Source organism: Hetaerina americana, unplaced genomic scaffold (genome assembly GCF_022747635.1).
Source record: "Hetaerina americana unplaced genomic scaffold, ioHetAmer1.1.p SCAF_67, whole genome shotgun sequence".
Lineage (NCBI taxonomy): Eukaryota > Metazoa > Arthropoda > Insecta > Odonata > Calopterygidae > Hetaerina > Hetaerina americana.
Window position 1 is genome coordinate 151,188 of NW_027287283.1, and position 23,813 is coordinate 175,000.

The 23,813-nt window shown below is 40.3% G+C and overlaps 1 protein-coding gene across 1 annotated transcript in view; it reads right to left on the reverse strand.

The window, feature by feature from the left end:
* Positions 1-23,813, reverse strand: part of LOC139696074 (cell adhesion molecule DSCAM-like) — a 69,421-nt gene that overhangs the window by 27,746 nt on the left and 17,862 nt on the right. The window contains exons 4-5 of the mRNA XM_071594698.1: positions 14,185-14,324; positions 5,794-5,911 (exon numbers count right to left, since the gene is read on the reverse strand). Of these exons, the coding sequence (XP_071450799.1) occupies positions 5,794-5,911; positions 14,185-14,324 (258 nt within the window). The remainder of the gene's footprint in view (positions 1-5,793; positions 5,912-14,184; positions 14,325-23,813) is intronic.

Genomic DNA, 23,813 nt, shown 5'->3' on the forward strand with positions numbered 1-23,813 from the left:
TGCTATTTGGCTAGGTGTAAGAAATGTGATAAAAATGGGTCAAGATCGCGGGTTAAATTAAAAAGATTATATTGAATAAGGTTTTAACTAGAGCGCCTGCGGTAACATTTATGATAGTTAAGGTCATTTAAGCCCTTATAAGGACGATGGAAATGCTCATTAGTTTGTGAAAATAGTCAAAAGTTGCTTTTATTATATACGTATTGATATATTCCACGAAAACTAAATTACTTTAAATCACCAGTTAATATGAGTCATGTATTAAGCATAGATATGTTTGAAGAGTTAATAGGCAACTGTTCTGTGCAAAAACAATCGTGTAACTCTTATTATAGCGTTTTTCTATAAATAAGCATTGGTTTAATATTGATTTACAAAATTAAAAACTGTATAAATAAAGCTAAAATTAAACAAATAAAGGTACATGAATCTAAGTATATGCCAACCGATGGCACAAAAGTCTTTTAAAACTATTTTATAGCGTATCATTCCGTACCATTCATGGTTATATGTCATTCAAGCGTATTCATTTTGTTGCATGACAAAGTAATATAGAGTTTAAAATTTAAGACATACCCTAAATGCCCACAATAATGTAAATTACTAATGGTTTTGCTTTCATTACATCACTGCACCGTGTTAGCTATGAGGTGTTAACTTATGAAATTACTTCGATCAAATTCAGCTGACAACCAGAAGTTTATGATGTGAAAGAAGCGGCCTTTCCTGTCTTCCAAACATGCTCTTGCTAAATCAAATATCCATTATTTCGGTTGATTGAAATCTGAAATTTCTCGAATGCCTCTATATATCCGGCCACCGTTTCCCAATTTACACCGGGACATGGGACTAAGGCTCAATTTAACGCACGAATAGAGGCAAAATTTGCGCATGTGCATATAAGCCACTGATACAGGATTAACTGCATGCTACGCAGCGATGTCGAGAGCGACGCAATTGCTTTAGTTACGGAGCCGCGATCCTGTTTAAGGGAGGATGAATATTCGGAAAAAAATTAAAGCCGTGCGACCAAGTTCAGTTTTACAGAATAGCAGAGAAAATCGATGTGTCCCCACTCCCCTCCAAAATAAATAAAACAAACAAATCCAAATTTCTCGAGAAAAAAAAATTCTGCCCGACTCCACCGACGAAAACACTTGCAAATTTAACACGAGTTCATTGGCTGCATGCGCGCTCTATAGGGCGCAGAATGAACTAAATGCGTTGGGGGTGAAACCTCGAGGACATTCTAAGAACCCTCGGCACAATACCGTTGCGGACGCTCCGTAATATATTGGGTGCATCAAAGCCCCAAAGTTATCAATGTAATCATGTTATTTAGATTGATTTTTTTCACTCAGGTGAGTCGTGCATCTTTTAAATCCCGAGAATCCAAAGACCAAGAAGCCAAATTGTAAAATTGGAGTTATATTTTATAACAAAGAGTTGGAATGCCTTACTATTTTAAAATAGAGATATTACTTTGATCAATCATGACATAATAAGTGATGATTAAAAGGGTTCTGCTTTGCACATAAATGAGAAACGTTGATACGCAGGCGCATTTATTCAGCCTGCAGGCCTTCAGTATCGAGAGAGATTATTGCGTATAATCAATTTTTGATTCAGTTCTTTTTACGCATTTGTGAATCATTTTATATTAAAAATATATTTAAAATACTAAATGTTACAGAAGTATTCTTTACAGAATTTATTTTAAATCTAAATATGATCCCATGTCCAAAGGCATCAAATCAATACTAAACGCTTATATAATAATATTTCCTGCGAGTGAACTTTAGAGAAATGATCGTGGGTGATAATCCCGCGATAAGCGGAGTATCACCGGTGGGAGTGAAAACGAAATTCGAAGCGACGTCGATCAAACGCCAAGGAAACGCGGCGGCGACAAGCTTTTTAATGAACTCTTTCACTTGAAGGGGTCAAAACTAAATAGCTTTGAGTTTGTTTATGCGTCCGCAAAAGGAAAACGAGCGAAAACATTTCCGTCGAGCGTGGGACCGGGTAATTGAACCTTTTTCAGTCATGCTTTGATTCCCTTTTCGCAGAGAGGAGATTTGAACGATGAGTCAACCCCTTCGCACCTCCCGGCCCTCCATACCAAACACTCCACCCCGTCCGAAATCTCTCCAACTCCCCACCCTCCTTCCCCTCACCCGTATTTCCCGAGACGTGCCAATATCCTCAACGCCCTCCCCTCTCATCAGGTCGCAGCGCACACACACTAGTGAAGCCGGACATCATTTGGTTGCATGCTGACTTCGGTGTTTAGGCAAGTGATTTGACGGCTGCCGCGCGGCCAAACGATAATGCCAGCGCCGCCCATCGGGGAAACGTCGGCAGCGTTATTTACAATGGATGCTGATTGGCGGACCTATACCTATTCCGTCCAAAACCCAAGCGATCAAAGTCACGCTTTGTTCCCATCGGGAAGGATATGTGTGTATATATATATATATATATATATATATATATATATATATATATATATATATATATATATATATATATCAGTTAGGTTTGCTGATGACCAAGCTTTAGTTTGTCAGTCAGCCAAGGGGTTGCAAGCATTGCTGAGTGAATTGAAAATTCAGTGCGACAAGTACGGGATGAGAACCAATACTAATAAAACAAAGGTTATGCGATTTTCTAGAAAGAAAAAGGCTACGATAAACATTAAAGTAGGAGGGCAAAAACTAGAGCAGGTAGAACAGTTTACGTATATCGGAAGTGTTTTGGACCAACACGGTCAAAGTAGTAGGGACGTAAGGAGAAGAATTGCGCTAGGCAAAGAGGCTTTCACAAGGAGGAGGGAGTTGATGAGAGGGACTTTGAGTAAGGATATAAAAAAAGACTCGTAAAAACTTGGATATGGAGCGTAGCTATTTAAGGTGCGGAAACGTGGTCATTGAAGCAGGAGGATAGACGCAGATTGGAGGCTTTTGAAATGTGGGTGTAGAGAAGAATGGAGAAGGTGAAATGGACAGAGAAGAAAACAAACAAGGATGTACTAGGTAGAGTGGGAGAAGAGAAGGGTTTTTTGGGAGAAATCCCAGGGAGGCAGGAAAAGTAGAAGATGGGGGTTTTGACCGGCAACGGGATGTTGAAGACTGTAATAGAGTGGAGAATGTTAGCAAAACGAGGAAACGGAAGGAACAGGATAGGAATGTTGGACGGGAAGAAGGGAGGAAGAAAGTACTCGGAGCTGAAGAGGGACCTGATTGAGAGTAGGATGTATACCTTAACCGGTATATTACTTAATAATAATAAAATACATATACACACACACATTTATATATATATATATATATATATATATGAGAGAGAGAGAGAGAAGTAAATAACAAAACGCTGTCATGCTCGTTTCGTATCCCGAGTAATTTCTCCGTGAATTACCCCATTCTCTCCTTGTGCTATTTGGTGAACATTACCATGGGCAATTTCCTGACCCATTCTGTTCGAATGTTTTCATTATGAATCGAACACATTGGCTCGGTCGCTTGAAAGTTTTCCTGCAGAAGTGGAGAGTATGGAGCGGGAGGACAGGGTTCGAGGAATGGGGGGAATAGGAATTGGGGCAGGGGGAGTAGGAATGGGGAAGGAGGGGGAGGGCTCATATCATTTTCTCCCAGGTGGAAAGCAAGCCCGGGAGCGCGAGGTTTCTATTGCCTAATGATGAATTGTTGACTCGAAAAATTGCTTAGATTAGTAAATCCTAGAATTCCAGATAAATTTTTGTTTTTTTTTTCAATGCGGGGCACAACCTTTTGAAACTTGAATACCGGTGGGACAGACGGGATATTGGAGAACAGTTTCAGTTAAAGAGGAAAGGTTCGCTCATATTTGCATGAATTGAATGAACGCCGTAATTGGCTACCCCTTAATAGGGCGACGCGGGCGAATGTCCTTCATACGACCCGGCGGCATTGGCCCTTCGAGGTCACGATCCCTGTTGTATACTGCACAAAACGACACGAATGTAAAGCTTGCGACATAAACGTTCAGGATACACTAAGCGGCGAGGCACGAGGATATAAGAAATGACCTTCGAAAGGATGTACTCGATATTCAATTGCCCTCCGACGTTTAGTGGAGTAGTTATTGCAGCATGTGAGGCCATTGGAGCCATTAGGGAGAAGTGCTCAATTTGGTGGGGGTAAGATTTTTTCAAAAATTGCGGAAGGGTGGAGAGACTCTTGGTATCAGTTATAATACTCCGAATATGTATACAAATTACGCCAAGACGAGAGTGCACGGCGAAACGTCTTATCCCACGGACGGCGTATTCAAATTGAAGAGCTCTCCACATGGAGATAGAGGATACCTCTGTAAGTTTTTGCCTTCACCGGGAGTCAAAGCCAGGCACTCCGGGAGGGACTCCGGTGGCCACTGAAGTGGACCGAGAGTCTTTTCTCTTTCAGACCGCAGGTGAATGAGTTACGGAAATGCATGATTTAATATTCACTATATGGTAATAGAATTTGTACCTATATGCGAATATAAATAAGTCAACAAACAGTTGATTATTGAATAAATGTCATTCCCATATTGCCAGTGTGAGGAAAAAGTGATGGTGACTCAATAAGTATTAGGATTGATGTATGAACAATGTAGAAAATATGAAAGCAGGGCACGCTTCCACCAGACGGAGAAAAATATTTGTAAAGCACCAGTGAAAAAAATGAACAATACAGAAATAAGCAGTTTCAGTTCTCGTTTATTTAAAGTTATAATACTGGCGAATTTCCATTAATTCCTCATTGATCGCTTCAAACTCAATGGCATTTATTGAAAAATATACTTTTTTCATTTTTACAATAACTTGGAATGAATATAGTATTTTCTAACAAGAATGCATGTTTAAAATATATGAAGCATACTTTCAGATTGCATTAAAAATTATTATGAACTTTAGTATCATATATTTTTTCTGGACAATTTGGCCCATAGACATAAAATAATAGGTAACATTATATTGAGGAGGAATGAAATTTCATAATAAGGAAATAATAAACCTTTCTACACTGTTTGTCAAAAAGAACTCCCCAAAAAAACAAAAATAACATCCACTTTTTTAGTTAGAAGTGCTTCACTCATCTTTTCTTGATTTTCAAGGAAAGAAATTATATCAAAGCTCACTTCGTATAAACGCATCATTACTGCTGAACTATAAAAAAAATTAGGATCGCAAAGGGAAAAAAACTTGAAAGGTGTAAGGGTATTATTTCAACAGATAAGTTCAAGAGAGTACCAAAGAAGAGTAAAACGACCCAGCGTATCTTATTTCGGACCAGCGAGAGCGGACCAGATGGAGCGGAGGGTTAGAGCCGATGCGAAGAGTGCCTGGGCGATGTCACCTTGGGAACCCATCATCTCCCGATCTATTAATTACAAAGGACCGTCCGCCGGAGAGGAGGAGGAGCAGGAGGGCAGTTGGTTTTCGACGAAGAAAAACAAATAATCACCCTCGGAGCGGACACCGTATCGGAAGGTGGGATGGGAAACGATGTTTTCGTCGTTCCAGTTAGGGTGACCTGGAGAAAACGTCATTTTTCTTAATTAGTCACTTCGTTAAGAGTGAGGGAGGGCTTTGGGGATGGGGGAGTGGGGTGCTCGGGGGAACTCGACTCGACTCACGTCTCCTGGAGAGAGGATCCATGTATCCATATCTCGCCTGGCCACACATTTCATCATCCATCTCCCCCTTCTCCCACCTCCCACAGCCTTCTACACTACACACACACACACGCACTCCCATTCTGTTACACCTACCTGTACATGGGTGGAGGGTTACCCTGTGCGGCGCAAACGAGATCCGTCGCTTGACCCGTCCTGACCTTCACGCTGGGCAGGAAATGGTCGATTCGCGGAGGCAGTTGAGGGCCAGAAGCTGCGAAAGGAAGAATGCCATGTATCCATACATATATATATATATATATATATATATATATATATATATATATATATATATATGTATATATATGTATATGTATATGTATAAATATATATATATATATATATATATATATATATGTCTATATGTATATACATATATCTTGGACAGCAACAAACAATAAACGAATACATAAAAAGATCGCTCGCACGTTATGCCTTGGTCATTTCGACGGAACTCAGCTCCGTCTTCATCGGAGGAGATAGAAGTAATACGAGTGATCTTTTTATGTGTCCGTATATTGGTTGTTACTGTCCGAGTTTGTTTTTCAACACTTCCGTGTTACTTCGACGAAGTTATCTGTCTCTCTCTCTCTCTCTCTCTCTCTCTCTCTCTCTCTCTCTATATATATATATATATATATATATATATATATATATATATATATATATATATATATATATATATATATATATATATATATATATATATATATATATATATATATGTATGTATAGAGAGAGAGAGAGAGACAGACAGACAGTGCCGAATAGTACATTAGACAGTAACAAACAATATAAACACACAAAAAATATCACTCACACGTTATTCCTTGATCATTTTGACGGAATTCTACTCCGTCTTCATCAGAAGATAGAGAAGTACTGACTGCTGGAATAGTAGAGGTGAGGGACGCGAAGGGTTTCAACTTACAAAATCGGGATCTGGACCCTGCAAGTTGAAACAAAGGCCACGCACACCAAAACTCATGCGGAAAAACAAAGTATTCAACTTGCCGATATGCATCGCTTCCACAAAGTAATTTTCACCACTCCAACCCACTCCATTCCACCATTTCACTCCCTACCGCCCTTCCCCCACTCCTCTTGCACGTCCAAGAATGTTGTTTATCTTCTAACCTGTAAACTCTGCCCGGCCTTTTACATAGGCCAATGTTCCACACCACTGAACATTAGAATTAACAACCACCGCGCCTCGTGCAATCCCTCCTCCCCGTCCGCGGGTCTCCCCATCCCTAAATACTATATGATTCCCATCATAATACCCCTCTCAACCAGTGCTACAATGTCTCCATCCTAGTGTCCCTTCCCACATCCAATAACCCTATAGAATTACAAACTCTTGAAATGGCATTCATTTGGCTCTGTATGGCCTACCAGCATCCGGGCCTCAATGTCGTTCACTAATGGGAATGACCTGAATGGTCACTTTGTGGAAGCGATGCACATCGGAGAGTTGAATACTTTGTTCTTCCACATGAGTTTTGGTGTGCGTGGCCTTTGTTTCGACTTGTAGGGTCTTGATCACGACTTTGTAAGGCGAAACCTGGGTCTCGGATGTTGCAATAGTTGCGGTGAGCAGATTGTTTTCCTTTCCGATTTTGTGTCAATTCCACCTCCTCCCTCTCCCTCCTTCCCTATCTCCGCTCCCCTCTAGCCTCTCCTCTCCCTTTCCTCTCCGCCAACCATTCCCCTCACCTCCTCTGCCTCCCATTCTCCTCTTCACCTGGCCCCCTTCCCTTTCTCACGCACCCCTCACCTCTCCTATTCCAGCAGTCAATAATTCTCTATCTTCCGTTGAAGACGGAGTAGAATTCCGTCGAAATTATCAAGAATTAACGTGTGAGTGATCTTTTTTGTGTTCTATATTGTTTGTTACTGTTTAATGTACTATTATTATTAGGTAGTCTACCGGTTAAGGTAGGTTTTTGGATGGACGTAATTACTAATTAAATAATTTGTGGCCCCTTTCTTCCTCCCTTCATCCCGTCCAACATCCCTATCCTGTTCCTTCCCTTTCCTCGTTTGCCCAACATTCTCCCCTCAATTACAGTCTTTAACAACCCGCTGCCGGTCAATACCCCCTTCAGCCACTTTTCCTGCCTCCATAGGATTGCTCCCAACAAACCCCTCTCTTCGCCCACCATACCAAGTACTTCCTCATTTGTTTCCCCCTCTCTCCATTTCACTTTCTCCATTCTTCTCCACAACCACATTTCAAAAACCTCCAGTCTACGTCTATCCTCCTGCTTCAATGACCACGTTTCCGCGTCGTACATAGCTACACCCTGCCTTACATCTCTTCCTAACACTGCCCAACCGGACTCCCCGTTCCCCACTCGTACCCGAGCAGTCTGAGACATGTACATGTGGTGTCTGAACCAAGTGTTGGTGATGACTAGCCCATGTCTCCTGCAGAACTCAACTGCTTTCTCCCCGCGGTTATTCCTCGTGCCTAAACCGTAGTCCCCCACCTCATCACCATCTCTTCCTTCGCCTACCGTCGCATTCCAATCCCCATCACTATCAAATGTTTCCCTGCAGGAACACACGCGATTATGTCCTCTAACTGATCGTATATCCAATCGACCTCTTCTTCCTTACTTACGTTGCTCGGTAGCATGTATACCTGAATAATAACCAAGTTCGTCTGCTCTACTTTTATCTCTACTAGTAGTATTCTATCCGTTACCTGCTCTATGTTGACTATGCTTCTTCCTACCTCTTCATTTAATACTATGGCAACCCCTCGTTGGCTCTCGTCCCCGCCGCTGTATATTATTCTATAATTATCACTCCAGTAATCCCCGCTATCTTTCCATCTCACCTCGCATAGATCTAAAATATCGGTATTTCCCCTTTCCATCTCACGCTTAACATTCTCCAATTTCCCTGTTAATGTACTATATATATATATATATATATATATATATATATATATATATATATATATATATATATATATATATATATATATATATATGTGTGTGTGTATATATATATGTATAAATACATATGTAAATATATATATATATATATATATATATATATATATTTATTTATTTATAAAAAATAAATTGGACAGCAACAAAGAATATAGAAACACATAAAAAGATCACTTTGTCTTCATCAGACGGAGCAGAATTCCGTCGAAATGATCAAGAAATAAAGTGTGAGGGATCTTTTTATGTGTTTCTATATTGTTTGTTGCTGTCCAATTTATTATTTGGCACTTCCGTGTTACGAAGAGTACGACGACGAAATCATCTATATATATAATTATATATATATATATATATATATATATATATATATATATATATATATATATATATATATATATAACGATTGTCCGGAAAAACTCATACGAGCGGCACAATAATGGGCTGACACAACATAACACAAATAGAAAAGAATAGACACATATAAAAGAACACTTACACGGTAAATTGTTCGAGCTTTCGGTCCTCTCAGGGGCCTTCTTCAAGAGAGACTGAAAATATGCTATGGATCAGGAGAGGGGAAAGAGTTATGGGCGTGGAGGGGAGGTGTGGAGGGGAGGTGTGGAGGGGAGGTGTGGAGGGGAGGTGTGGAGGGAATGCTGGGAGGAAAATTAAATATGGCGGTTAAGGGTGGGAATTTTAAAGGAACGGAAGGAGGGGATCGAGATGGTGCGGGGGCTAGCGTACTGGCTTCCCACCCAGAGGGCCCGGGTTCAAATCCCGGCGGTGTTGAATATTTTTCAGAGGTATCTCGATCCCTGCTTGAGGTGCTTTGTGGAGGGCACTTTGAGTGAGTACGCCGTCCGTCGGATGGGACGTTAAGCCGCGGACCCCTTGGCGCCTTTCGTAAAGAGTAGGCTAATGCCGACGCCGGGTTTCTCTCCACCCTTCATCCTTTCCTATCCATCCCCTATGGCGCAAATGACCTCAGCTGTCGGTCGCCTCCCCTCAAAACTACTACTACTAGGAACGGAAGGATAGAATGTAGGCGGATTCACGAGTTCTCACCTCTATGTTGGTAGCTGAATCAGGTAGGGATTCTAGGATGCTGAGGGAAAAACACTGGTCGAATGAAAGGTTGTGGGAATTGGCGTGTGAAGGGATAGGAAGAGATGAGAGTGAGGCAGAATTACAGGAGTACCGGTGATTATTCATTCGGATGGATAAGGGGGTAATGCATTCACCTATGTAGAAGGAAGTGCAGTGTTTGCATGATAAAAGATAAATAATATTTTTTGAGAGGCAATTAGCGTGGGAACGAGGTGGGGGGGCTATGAGGGGACGTAGGGAGAGGGGAGTAGGCATAATAAGAGGACAGGTTTTACATCGGGGGCGGTTGCAAGTTGGGGAAATATTGGGAAATTTGTCACGGGGGGGCGCCAAAGGGTTGGTGGATCTCAGAAGGTTTTTGAGATTGGCGGGTCGTCTGTATGCGATAGATGGGCATTGGGGTAGTAAGGATGAGGTCGCGTCATTGTCATGTAAAATTGGAAACAGTTCTTTAAGGAGGGTTTTCAGTCTGTGTGATCCGGGGTAATAGGTGGTGCAAAGGTTGAGTCCTGCGTCAGATGTGGGCTTGTTATTGTGTGGTGTGTGTGGTCGGGTGGAACGGTGGATTTTATTTCGTAGCAACTTTTCTGGGTAACCGCGTTTGAGGAGTGCAAGGTGTAGATTGGCAAGGTATTTGTTGAGAGTGGCTGTGGTGTTGCAAATTCGGTGTCCGCGGATAGAGAGAGAGTTAGGAATCGAGCGTTTCGTGTGTTGAGGATGACAGCTTGTGTGGTGTAGGTATTGCTGATGGTTAGTGGCTTTGATGTGTACTGAAGTAGTGAATTTGTTGTTTTGAAGTGAGATGTCTGTGTCAAGAAAGGTGATGGTGGAGTCTGAAATGGAAGAGGTGAATTTAACCGTGAAAGATGAATTTAAGGCGGATAAGAAGTTGTTGAGAGAGTCAGAGCCATGTGTCCAGAGAATAAAAATATCGTCTATGTAGCGGACCCAGAAAAGAGGTTGAAGGGGTTGCTGTGACAGGAAGGTCTCTTCGAGATGGCCCATGAAGAGATTGGCGTATGATGGTGCCATCCTCGTTCCCATCGCTGTGCCTTTTGTCTGTAGGTAAAAACAATTTTGGAAAGTGAATGTGGAAAGTGAATGTGAAAGTGAAAAAAGTTTGTTAGGACGAAAGTGGCAAGATTGAGGAGAAATTCCGTTGAGGGGCGCTGGGGTAGGGGGCGCAGAGAAAGATAATGCCGGAGGGAGGATAAACCTTCTGCATGGGGAATAGAAGTGTAAAGTGAGGTAACGTCGATGGTGGCCATAAGTAGGTTGGGTGTGGAGGGAATAGAGACGGAATTTAGACGGTCGAGGAAGTGGTACGTGTCTTTCGTGAAGGAGGGCAAGGAGAGTACAAGTGGTTGTAGGTGGTGGTCAAGGAATGCGGAGATTCTTTCGGTGGGAGAATTGTAACTGGAAACTATAGGACGACAGGGGATGTTGGGTTTGTGTATTTTTGGGAGGAGATAAAACTGGGGTGTTCTGGGGTTTGGGGGTGAAAGTAGGGATATGTCTTGGGATATATATATATTTCCAAAGCCCTCGCTCACCTGAACGATACATCCACCTATACCACTCTAACCAAAAACCCAACACAAACTTTCCAAACCGAAATTCGGTCTTTTCTCCTCCACTCCGGACCAGAAGAAGGCCTAACCTCCCAAGACAAAAAGAGCTTCCGTGAGAACTAAATCATAATCATGCCACGTCTTATCACCCCCACCTTCGTCATCCTTCCCCCTCCAAACCCTCCCCTCCCCCCCACTCCCCCTCCCCCTCTCCCTGCCTCGTCTTAGTTCTCCTAATCAACCCACGATTGGATTTCCAGGACAACGAAGGGCATGCAAAAGGTGAAAGTTCAGAAAGTAATTAAAACTGTCACTTTCTGCACACGGGGAAATCCGCCCAAAAATTGAGATAGGTAGACGGTGGGAATCTGTCTGAAGCGGAAAATCAACTCTTCAAAGTTGTGAAAACTTTTAATGCGTAAGCAGAGCGAGGAGCTTTGAAAAAAGGGGGTTAGGGTGGGCGCGTTCCGTGTGAACCGAGCACGTGCGGCGCGCCAAATAGGCTCACTCCTGATGCTCCGGTCGCGCTTCGTACCGGGGATCCAAACTGTGAAGAATCGGCCGCGGATTTAAAGAGATTAGCGAAACATTTACGGCACCGCGTGGGGTTAAACAAACGAACAATCGATCACGGACCAAAGCATCTAATGGGTGCTGGAAACATTTTGAGAGGTTAGATTAGCGATAGTGGATTCGAGATAGATATTGCAAATTCCAATTTCTAGGTATAGTATCCTAGATTCGTCAGGCTAGAAATACTGTGCCTTGCAAATACAAAACTGTGCAACACAAAAATTTGATTGTGCCATCAAGTACATCAATGCTAGTGAGAAAACTATACTCTATATTTTATCACACACGCGCCATATTGGATAATTTCAACTCTGTTTTCATGCAATCATTTCATCTCACTCGAAGATAATAATTAAATTCAAAACGAAGTCGACAGCTGACTGATTAGAAGAAATTTGAGCATATATAATCGTAAATTAGCAAGCAGAGCATAGTAAATGCCTCCTCAGTGCTCATCGAGTGAATAAATAGAGTTCCAAGCAAATTGGTCGCAAACGGGACTATCAGCTCATAAAATGCATGGCTCGTTGATGATTTCCAAAACTAAGCATTAACCTAAAAACGAAAGATGGCGTACCACAACTTTTCCTTTACTTCTTCATAACGCTATCACTATTTAAATGGTGAGCTAATTTTTTTGTGAATTCATAAATTATAGTGGAATACAACAGGCTGAAAATGAAAGCTGTGTTAATTGTTTTGAGATGGAGTGCTATTTCGGCAGGATGTATAGTGATGATTGGAGAGAGAGAGAGAGGAGATTTTTAGAGGTTGTTGGAAAGTGAAAGGCCATTTCCCACGCATAAAAACGACCGGGGCGTGAAATGCATTGCTCAGTACCAAAGGAAAAGATCGTTCCTACCTTTAGGGCATGCAGATACATTCTTACTGTTCCCTTTGTCGCAATAATTTGAAATCTCTTCTCTTATCGATGTCTCTCTCCTCGGATCTATTTTGGTTTAAATCGCATATTTTACCCTCTCATCAGTCGACACCGCTTCCGACAGAATCCTCTCCAATATATATGTGGGAAGAGGGAATTTCAGGGTTTGGTCTACTCCTGCGGATACTGACGATGAGGGGCAAACAGTTCTAAAGGGCCATCCAAAGTGATCCGAGGGTCGGAGGGCAACATTCCTGAGGACTAATCTGCACGGGGGAGTTCCATTGCAAGCCTTCGCCCAGAAAGGTTAGTGAAGACAGCCACCTCCTCCTGCCGTTCCTCCTCCCATTCGCACATTCCAAGTTCCCTTATCATCATACTTCGCTTCAAGGAAACCGCCTCGGAATGTCCTCTCAAATCTCTTCTGTCCAGTAATGGTGTGATAATTCACATATTTGACCCTTAGGCAGTAACATCTGTAATTCCTTAACATTTTCTCTATTTAGGAGTAAAGCTCTCAATTTTATGCCCGATATCGCTTGAAAACGTCAAGAAATTAACGTTTTGTAAGAAAACAAAAACTCTTCAAAAGATGGGTTCTGCTCCCTACATACTCACAAAGATATCTGCGGAACAGCACCGAACGTCGCCCAGCTGCAGTGCGTGCCGTTTTAAGGGATTGTAACAATGGACGCACAAAATTTACATTAAAAATATCACTAATCAAACTCACAATGGCATATGAATACCGATTTAGGCGGACGAATCAATCTAGATATATTTCTATCAGGGTTTAAATATTTATAATTAATTGGATAATACATGCAATACTAAACTGAAATAACTGTTCAAAAATTTTCAAAATTGGCAATCTGTCTGCCCTTCTCCTTCAGGCCACATTACAACTGATGGAATTTAGTTCTTGTAATCAGCCAAAAAATCATTCACGTAAAACCAATCCTGATACAATAAATATGTTTGCCTGCGCTGAATCTAGCTTGTGATTCGAATAAACTTTCAAGCGACAAGGGGCATCATGGGACGCTTGCAAGAATTTTTAATTTTTCAATTTTTTAATATACGCTATTACTGAAGGACGGAACTTTTCCTGGCATTGGAGAACAATTTTCTTCTTCACTGACATCGATAAATCCTACAGTATACTTTCATAATATTATAGAAATTTTCATTTAGTTTACACCAATGTTTTATCAAGATCTAAAACTAAAGACAGGGCATCATAGACCGAAAATTTCAGTAAAAATAAGCTCATTTTCTACACTGATTTAATCATTAGAGAAATGTCTGGTGGGCGAATCAGGAAGAGAAAACCTTTTTACGCATGCATGTTTTAGAGAGCGGTGATGCTCTCTCTTCGTACTCCTTTTACCTTTGACGAAGATCCTAGCCGGAGGACTGGTCCTTCGCTGTCCAGTCAGTCGATGAACGGCCTGGCAGAAGAATCGAGCGAAGCCGTCTTGCACGGACACATCTTGTATGTGCAGCGAGCCACGCTTCGTCATCGTGTACCTGCGAACGGAAGGAGAGGAATCTCAGAATAAGGCGAAAAGCAAGGAGGATTTGCTTCCCATTATGTACAGTTTCATTTAGGGGCTCCCAAACTTTTCGTTCGATATTATCCGAGCCTAAAAAAGATTCATCTCCATCCAAAATGTACTTCCCATTCCAGACAAATGAGTAATTACTGGTAAGTCTAACCGAGTAATAAATCACCACTTAAACTTATGAGCCTTTAAAACAAGACTTCAGTTTAGAAAGGTTCTTGGAATCACCAGCAGATGCCAGCGCTAGCGCAACGAGTTTCCCTCGTAGTAATAAGTAATCCTTCGTGGGCAAGCACGTAACGCTTCTGTGATCTGGGAAGAGATCTGTGGGGCGGACGTCTCTCTGTTGTTGCTCCCGTCTACTTATTTGTGCAGATGCTAGAAATTGAGATTCGAGCTCTGATGATTTAATGCATGGTAAATAAAGGCATAAAAACAAATTAATGCCGACTTTCAGAGCACTCTGGGGGACTCCGCTCCTTCATGGTTGCCGAGTGGAAAAACGAGTTTAAGTTTGGTCGGAATAGTTCAGATGTTGATCTGCGTAGTGGTCGGCCAAAGCGTGCCACCAACCCAGAAATTATTGCAAAAGTGCACGAAGTGGTCATGGAGGAGAGAGCGAGACATCGCAGGGATATCATCTGACATGGCATTTCAGACTTAAACAATGGAATTGGATGTGTGAAAATTGTCTGCTAAATAGGTGATAAGACTCTTGACGCAGGATCATAAACGCATCAGAATGGAAATTTATGAATCATGTTTCACCTGTTTTAAGAACAACCTACAAGATATTCTGGGCCGGTTTGCGACTACAGATGAAACTTGGGCCCACTACTATACCCCATGTACGAAAAAGCAGTCAAAGCGGTGGAAACATGTCGATTCACCACCACCAAAGGAAGCAAAGACTGGAAAGGTGATGGCTTCAGTTTTCTGGGAAGCTAAAGGGATTCTAGTGATAGATTACTACGTTATGCTATGGAAATTACTACGTTAATCTCCTGGACCAACTACAGTAAAATACACACGTAAATGGGCCATATTTGGCCACGAAGAAAGTCATCTTTCATCAAGACAATGCATGTCCACAAAAAGGTTATTTTCATGGCAAAAACACGTGAATTAAGATGCGAATTTTTGGCGCACCCGTTTTATTTGCATGATTAGGCTCCATCATATTTTACGCTCTTCCTCAAGCTAAAAATTTTACGCGTTGGATGGAGATTCTAATCAAACAAACAGCTTACAGCCGGAGTAGACGAATATTTTGTAATCCCGAAGGAATCTATTTTTCGAGATGGGATCAAGAAATTGGAACATTGCTGGACAAAGTGCATTAGAGTACAGGGAGACCGCATCGAAAAATAAAATAAATTCACTTAGATAAGTCGTTTACACGTATTTCTATTCCCTTTCGAGAATTTTACAATTTACGCTCATAATAGATTTCTAAAAATACGTATCCATATTTTCACAATAAAAATAAAAATTTTAAATAATTCAATTTATTAACGTAGATTACTTATTTTACCACATCACACATGGTAAACATTTTATTTTAAATTTTAAAAACTAAGATAAATAGTTAATCTTTTCATGTTGCTTTTTGTTTCACTATCGTTTTCTTTGAACGTAAGGGCGTAATTCTGCGACTTTCGGAAGGATAGCGATATAAAGTTAAGGATCCGCTGTTTTGTGCAAAAAATGCCATGATGACATTTCATAAATGCTTCAGGAGGAAATTAAAACTGTGCACTCCTGGATGGTCTTTGAGAGCTGTATTCACCGAGCTACTTACTGAGGGACTTACCTTTGAAATAACACCCAAAAATGGCAATTTATTCCGCACGAGGGAGTTTGTTTTATTCCTGGCTGTCGTTAAAATATAAAAACTCTTTGTTAGACGAAAAAGACACCAAGCAAATAGGGCCGAGTTCAAGCAAGAACCGTCATTTACCGAACCAGGTAAAATTAGGAATAGGACCCCGAGATGGATCACCAGCATCATTCCTTATTATAGGTTCAGTATCTGAAACGCTTACTATAGAAGACGAGATAATTGATATTCTGACTGGATGCATAATTTCGGTTTTCAGAGAAAATACTTTTTAGGTATAGGACTGGTACGATAGCTTGTCACTTATCCTATCGAATTTTACCACGTTTTTCAACAGTGGATGATTTCTTCAAATATCTTTCATTTACTTAAATCGACACTAAATCAAAACTGCTTCTGGTATAATACAAAATCAGAAATGGGGCGGGAGAGAGGAATCTCTTCTGTGATTCACTTCAATTTCGTTATGGAACAATGAAAGATCTCAGGTTTTCCCGGCGTATGGTATTTAAGAAGTTCTCTCGGGTTTCCCACCGGGTCAGGTTGCAGTACACCGACGTTTGGAAGGCTGACACTGCCATCGTCTTCACCCTGAAGACGATGGCAGAGTCAGCCTTCGAAACGTCGGTGTACTGCAACCTGACCCGGTGGGAAACCCGAGAGAATTTCTCGAAGCGTTATGGAGCACTTTATCGTAGGAAGGCTCGTATGTAATGTGTAACGTACGTGATGGCTTGGCTGTGTAAGACTCAAATTGGATTCTTTGATCACACAACGGAGTTAAAATCAAATATTTCGATTGGTTCCTCAAACGGTGAGTATCTCCATTCTTTCGGGTTTTCTCCGCGGGCGTTAGCTTCAGTAGGGAACGCACGCGGTGAACGAACACCCGGAAGAATTATGATATCTGCGACTTCACTCCACGGAAGCCTGCGAAATAATTTCATTTACATTTTGAAAATACTCATGTCTCTCATGACTAACTTCCATAAAAACGGGAACCTTTGGGCAATAGTGAATATAAAATAAATGTTTTACTGCTAAGAGGACAGCTTTCGCCATGAATGAGAAATCCAAGGGGTTTTCAAGCTTGTAGAGGGGGTTTGGTTCAAACACCTGCGCTTGTTTCTGGACGTTCTTCAAAAAAGTTAAATGTAAATTTATTGGAATAATTCTCGATGTATGGCTCTTGAAATACTCTCACCTCATTTCCTCTATAATTTCGCCACGCATAATTTGACGGTGAAGTTTCATTGGAATGTGAGTCCCAACGCGGAACTTGGTGCACGTTGATATTCGCTAGCGGAGTTAGCAAGCCACTCAGCACACCACAGGAGTTATAGCTTATATTTACATTTTACGAAACTATGACGATTATTTGGATCGATAATCTGGATCAGCTTTGACTGTTTATGCTTGGCGGTAGCCTGTCATCCTTGAAGTTTCAGCGCCTAATGGCATGATATACATGCTAAACTGCGGTCTAATGTATGTTGTTCACAATAAACAAAAATTACAAGGGACGAAATCACAAAAGAAAAAATATCAATCATGACAGCAATGCTTACGCACATTCAATGTAAAAGCGATAGTTGGTACAAAGTAGTACAGCCATACTCTAGAAATAGATGTGCTTAGGAAACTTCAGGATAACAGAGCTTCTCATTTAAATTGGTTTATTTTCCCTTTTTACGTAACATACACATTCTGAACGTGCTAGTTGTCACTTTGGTCCCCGTTTAAATATGAATTTAGACATCGTAATATGATTATCATTAAACTATAACGTCATTGAAGGAGATAAAAGACAATAGGAGGAATAATCATGAAAGATGTGGACGTCATTATCCGTCAGTATCAGGACCACAAAGAATACCAATACCATAAGGATACCATAATTACAGCGTCTTGTTAAAAATACTGGTTCTTAAAAATCGATCGCCGAACCCGATCTGGTTAACCCGAGTACAATGAGACGCATATCAGCATATCAAACACTTGAATCAAGAAATTACTTAGCTCCAAAAATCATATTATTAAGATGCTTCATGATTTTTGGGCTAAGAACCCTGTCCTTCCATACAAAATGGTGGAATCCCCATCGGCTTTGACTCGAAGTAATCAAATCAGAATGAAATCGGTCTCTCATACCTAGTGTTTCCGTGATGCATGCCCCGGGGTAGATCATAGGAGACAACATATGAGGGAATCAAATCTGACAGTGCAAATGTCAACCTTAAAAAGCTGAAGCGGAGTTTAACAAGAGTGAGAGCACTGAGCGCACATACGAGTGGGTTTTAGTTGCGTCCGAAGTGACTGGCGCTGGCATCGCTCGGTGGTGTCCGCAGGGGTGATCATAAAGGAAATCGTAATTTACACAATGCAATAATAAATGCAATTTCGAATTTGGAAATATTTTTGGCAAGTGATGCAAAAAAACTTCCATGAAAAAAACGAAATCGCAGATTCGAATAAAATAACAATTTTACACCCTAGAACTGCAAATACTTGATTAAGTCTCATGAAATAAGCATCATTTGTGCGAAAGATACTTTTATACCCATTTTTCTTGTACATCGATTGCTGCCAAATTTTGGTGAATGCTCCATAAAGCACCCCTGGGATTTTATACTCATAAAAATATAGTACAATAAAAATTTAATTTCGTTCTTTCCCTCTAATTTATTTGACTACCAGAAATTTCTTACGGATACATTATATAGAAATAATAATACAAATACAAATAATACGAATACAAATTTATAGTAAGCGGTGGAAAGGTCTGAGAAAAATTACGATTTAATTAAAGGTTTAGAGAAAATATTCGCGGTTGCAACTGTTGTTAAAAGCATCAGAGTCAAAAGAAAAAGGCCGTCACAGAACGGGAATGTATTTCGTGGGATTTTAAGGAGGAATGTGCGAGTTTTATCAACATAGGTATTTCTCACGCTCTCGTAATTCCAATGAGATTGGGTTCCTTGTTACAATATACATATATGTATGCTCTGCGTGGTTTGAGTCTTCATCAAGGGTCGCAATGTAATCTTTGGCGCAGGAGACCTTTAAGGAATTCACAGAGCTGAGACACGGTTCTACTCAGGGTTACGGGTCATAGTTTATGTCATATTATAATCAATACATGTACTAATCGTGCGGATAAGTTTGGATGACCGAGACTAAGTTTCTCGCATAATTCGCAAGAAACTACATCCGACTCTTTGCCTTGCGCGCGAGTAGTAACGAGTAGACGGATGCCTTGCGCTATCGTTTCAACGGACTCGAGCTACACGTCCACCAATTAAAAGTGATGTTTTCGTCTGGCCCTGCCAAAACTCATGAAGATCGATTCTAGGAAATGAAATCCCTGCGGGCCACGGAGTCCAGCCCTTTTCCCCTCGCCCCTTGAACCACGCCGAGAACCAAAATTCTAAGTAAACATTTGAGAAGGACCATCTGCCACTTGTTGCCAATCCATCTGCTGGCTAAATTAATAACCCCGGAGATGGCACGGCGGTATCAAATATATTTAAACGATCAAGATAATTCCTCGAATAAATTACAGGGTGTCGCATGCATGGAATTCAATTGATCTGCGTCAAAAGTGACGATGCTTAATCGCTACATTTGAAAGAGAGAATGGAATGAATGCGAATGAACTTCTGAATTCTCTTTGAATTTAGAAAAAACAACTGGGATGGGTATAGACATTTTCGCGTAATTAACAGAGGCGATACTCAGCAAAAAGGATCCCAAAAAGGATCCTTTTCTTCGCGGGGCAAACGAGGAGGCTGACAAGTGATAGGGAGGTCAGGGGGGAAGATTTTGAATGGATATAATGAGGAGGGATGACAGCATTTCACGAAAGACAAAAAATTCAAGGGGAAGGAAACAGATCGACTAAGGAGAAACGGTGACGACAAAAAGAGATGGGATATCGGGAACATTATCATTAAAAACTCTTTGGGCAGAAGATTTGAAAATCGCCTTAAAAAATACAGAGTTCACTCCAAATCACAAAAAAATATCGTGAAATACATGAAAGCATAAGAATGAGGATCTTCAAAACGGTGGTTAAAAGTTTGGAACTGACATTTGCACTATCGAAATAATTGTAAATGGTCTGATATTTGAGTCCTCATTCAGTCGGGACGACATGCAAATCGAGTCATGTCTTACCAAATAAGTGCTACCCTTCTTCTGAGCAAAGAAAAAAGATAACTTTAAACACAGATTAGCACTACATCATCCAAGAGTTAAAAAAACATACGTGAAGAGATTATAATTTCAATTTCAGGCTTCACTTTGTGAAAATGTTTGATGTCCATATTAAATGAGTTCGTAATTTTCCACAGAGAACATTTCACAGTACAACGCGTTTCACCGACTTTCGGCGTCATCAGGTACAAGCGATACACGCAGCTGTTTCAACAGCTGTGCCTGAAACTTGCACCTGATGCCGAAAGTCGGTGAAACGCGTTTCACAGTGAAATAAAGTATGTGGAAAACTACAAACACATTCAATCTGAAGAGATTAATTTATTTCAAAGAAAGGAAATAAAATGCTTTAAGGTTATTGGAATGGGTAATTATGTCCACGGAAGTACTTGAGGATTTATGAAAACGAACGAGAAAAAAAGAGTTTTAAGGGGTTCACTCGTGGCATTGATTGGGGAGGGGTTCAGCCGGAAGACGTTGTTTAATCAGTATTGATATATCACTCAAAAAGAAGGAAAAGCAAAGAAAATGAAATTAGGCGGAGGATAAGAGTAGAATGAAGGGATTTATCTGGATACCTGCGATTGCCTCAAACAGCACAATCGTGGATATCGCATGCAGAGTAATGATGAGCGCTACTAGGCAGGGGAGTAAGGCAATTATGTGCTTTATTACCTATTACTTTTAATATAAATGCTGAGTAAACGGTGAAGGATGCATGAGAAGAGCAGAAGACTGGAGGACTCATTTAATCAGTTAGAATTGCGAATGATCAAGCACTGGTTAGTCATTTAGCAAAATGGTTTCAATCATTGCTGAGCGAATGACATCATCAGTGAGATAGGTGTAGGACACGCATTAATAATGAGAAAACAAAGGTAATAGGAGTGGGATTCTTCAAAAATAGCAAGTATTAGATGAGTATTAACGTTGCGGACATAGACTGGAGCACGTAGAACATTTAATCTACTAGGAAAGTGGTATTATTTTAGAAGAAGGTGGAAAAAATAAAAATTGATTTCAAAGAAGAATTTTATCATGCAAAGAAGCGTTTAAGAATAGTCAGGGGTTGATGATTAGCCCCTAAAGTAAAGGCGAAAATGAAAGGCAGGTCACTCGAACTCCAACAAGGAGCGTAGTCTTGAATAACTGATCGAAACACTTTCCCACTTGATAAATTAAAAGAAATATCAATCGGAAAAGTGCTTCGATCAGTTATTCATTATCTTCGACTTCCACCACATCACGCCTGAAGCTAATCAATTTGTGCTTAGTCTTATATTTTAGTTCAGAAACTTGGTCGTCGAGGCATTACGACAAGCGGAAATTCTTTGAGATGTGTGTGTGGAAAAGGACGGAAAGGAAATAAACAATGAAGTTATAGACATGGCAAAGGCAGAAAGAGCTGTTGGGAGAAATTCGAAGAGGACAGGGAAAATTGTGGAAGGAGATAGAGAGAGGCCATGAGATACTGAAGGGGGGGGGAAGATAGAGGGGGGAGTGAGGAAGGAGAGGGAGGCCGAGGGAGTGACACAAAGAGCATTTCGAATGAAATTTAGAGAGGAAGAAAGCACGCAGAGCTAATAAACGAATTAATTTAATATCTGGTAGTACCTAGGTTTTAAGGAATTTATGCTAATTGAATCAGGGCTTATGAACACAGCAGTGGTTAGAGTCAGCGTCCATCAAAACCTACCAAACCTCGGTCTAATTTCGCGAATAATTTGGCTTTTTTATAGGAGAAACACTCATTTTACCGCCTGCTTACCACGTTTTTGCTCGTAATATGAATGAACATCATTAAAAAATTTTAAGTTCGAATCGTCTTACTTTATTGATAATGCCATCATGCAAGCCAACTAACTGTTCGCTAAAATTCCTTCTCTTGACGGGCAGTCCACTTTCGTCAATTTAACTAATATTTTGAACCATTTCAGGTAAAAGAAGAGAATCCTGGCTCTGTCCAGTAATTACTAAGAGTAAGAGAAGACAGAGCTTCTCTACGTAATGGTAGGACGTTCAATACATATACTATTTCCTAATTGTTAATAATGTTGCATTATAAACAAATTTTATTAATAGGGTAATACTACATGGCAATATTTTTTTCAACCATTTTTCGTCTTACTGATGTTGAACATTAATTTCTAACGGGAAACCTCATAGATAAACTTAATATTCTAGTTTGGGAGAGCGAATTTCCTATACTTTCGTAGAGGGCGATGTAATTTTCGTTTTCTTGGGAAGTTAAAGAAATATTTCCTGGTGAGTATCCTTATCATGATTCATTCACTTTTATGTTTACTTTTAGATGAAAATTATTTTTTGCCGATAAATGTGTTTTATTGTTAAAAGAAATATTACTAGATCTACAAATTTCATTGCCAAAAACAATCCAATTTGAAAATATACCCAGAAATCAATAGATTTCCAGGTTATACTTCACTGAATGAATGCATTTGAAGGAGTAAGGCTACTTAATTGGTTACCTCATCAGACTTAGCGCTGCTTTCAGCGTCTTGTAGGAGAAGCTCTTTGATAATTGATGAGATCTCGTGGACCAACTCTATATACAGGAAATGCCGTCATTCGCTCTTTCTTACAGGGTCAAAGAGTAAGGACACTAAGTTGAGAATCGTTTGGATTATTTCATTTAGTTGCACATTCAGTTTCATATGAAAATGAACATTTCAATGTTATCGGGAACAGGAATACTTATTCATAAGAATATCACTGGTCTACTTTTTTGGATGAACTTTTTATTCGACGCAGATTTCGTTTTCATACTCGTTTTGCCTTCCTCCTGCCTTAATGCAAACATCTTTTCTGAGGCTTCCATTTTTAGCATTTTGTAACATACTTTTACCGCGTAATAATGATGGCCAATGCTCGTTTCGCTACTGGCAAGATATTGTTAATAACTAAGAAAAGAAGAAAATATACGACACTTTTCCAAAGAGCAGGAAAATTACAAGAGTACTCAATTCATGAGCACCTGGAGTCATTTAAAATTGGCCTATTTAACTCATAAGAGGCCCTCAAAACGTGAACGCAATAGTTTTCAAAAGATGCATTGGCCATAGCAGGGTGGATTCTAAGCCATGGTTTTCAGCAGAGGGAAGCAAATAATGCCAATAAATGATTTGGATCTAGGAAATTTGCGTCATTGAACCTGTATATTTACGCCCATCAAAACGCTATCGTAATATTATAACAGGAAAAAGAGCATGGAAATCTAAACATAACTGTCAAAGACGATCATTGTAGCATAGAAATATAAATTTACATGCTACGTTCAAAAACATTAGTATTACGGTAATCGGAAATAATTTTCTCAGGCCAAAGAACGGACGTGGGGGTTTCGTAAATAATGGAAACATATATATATATATATATATA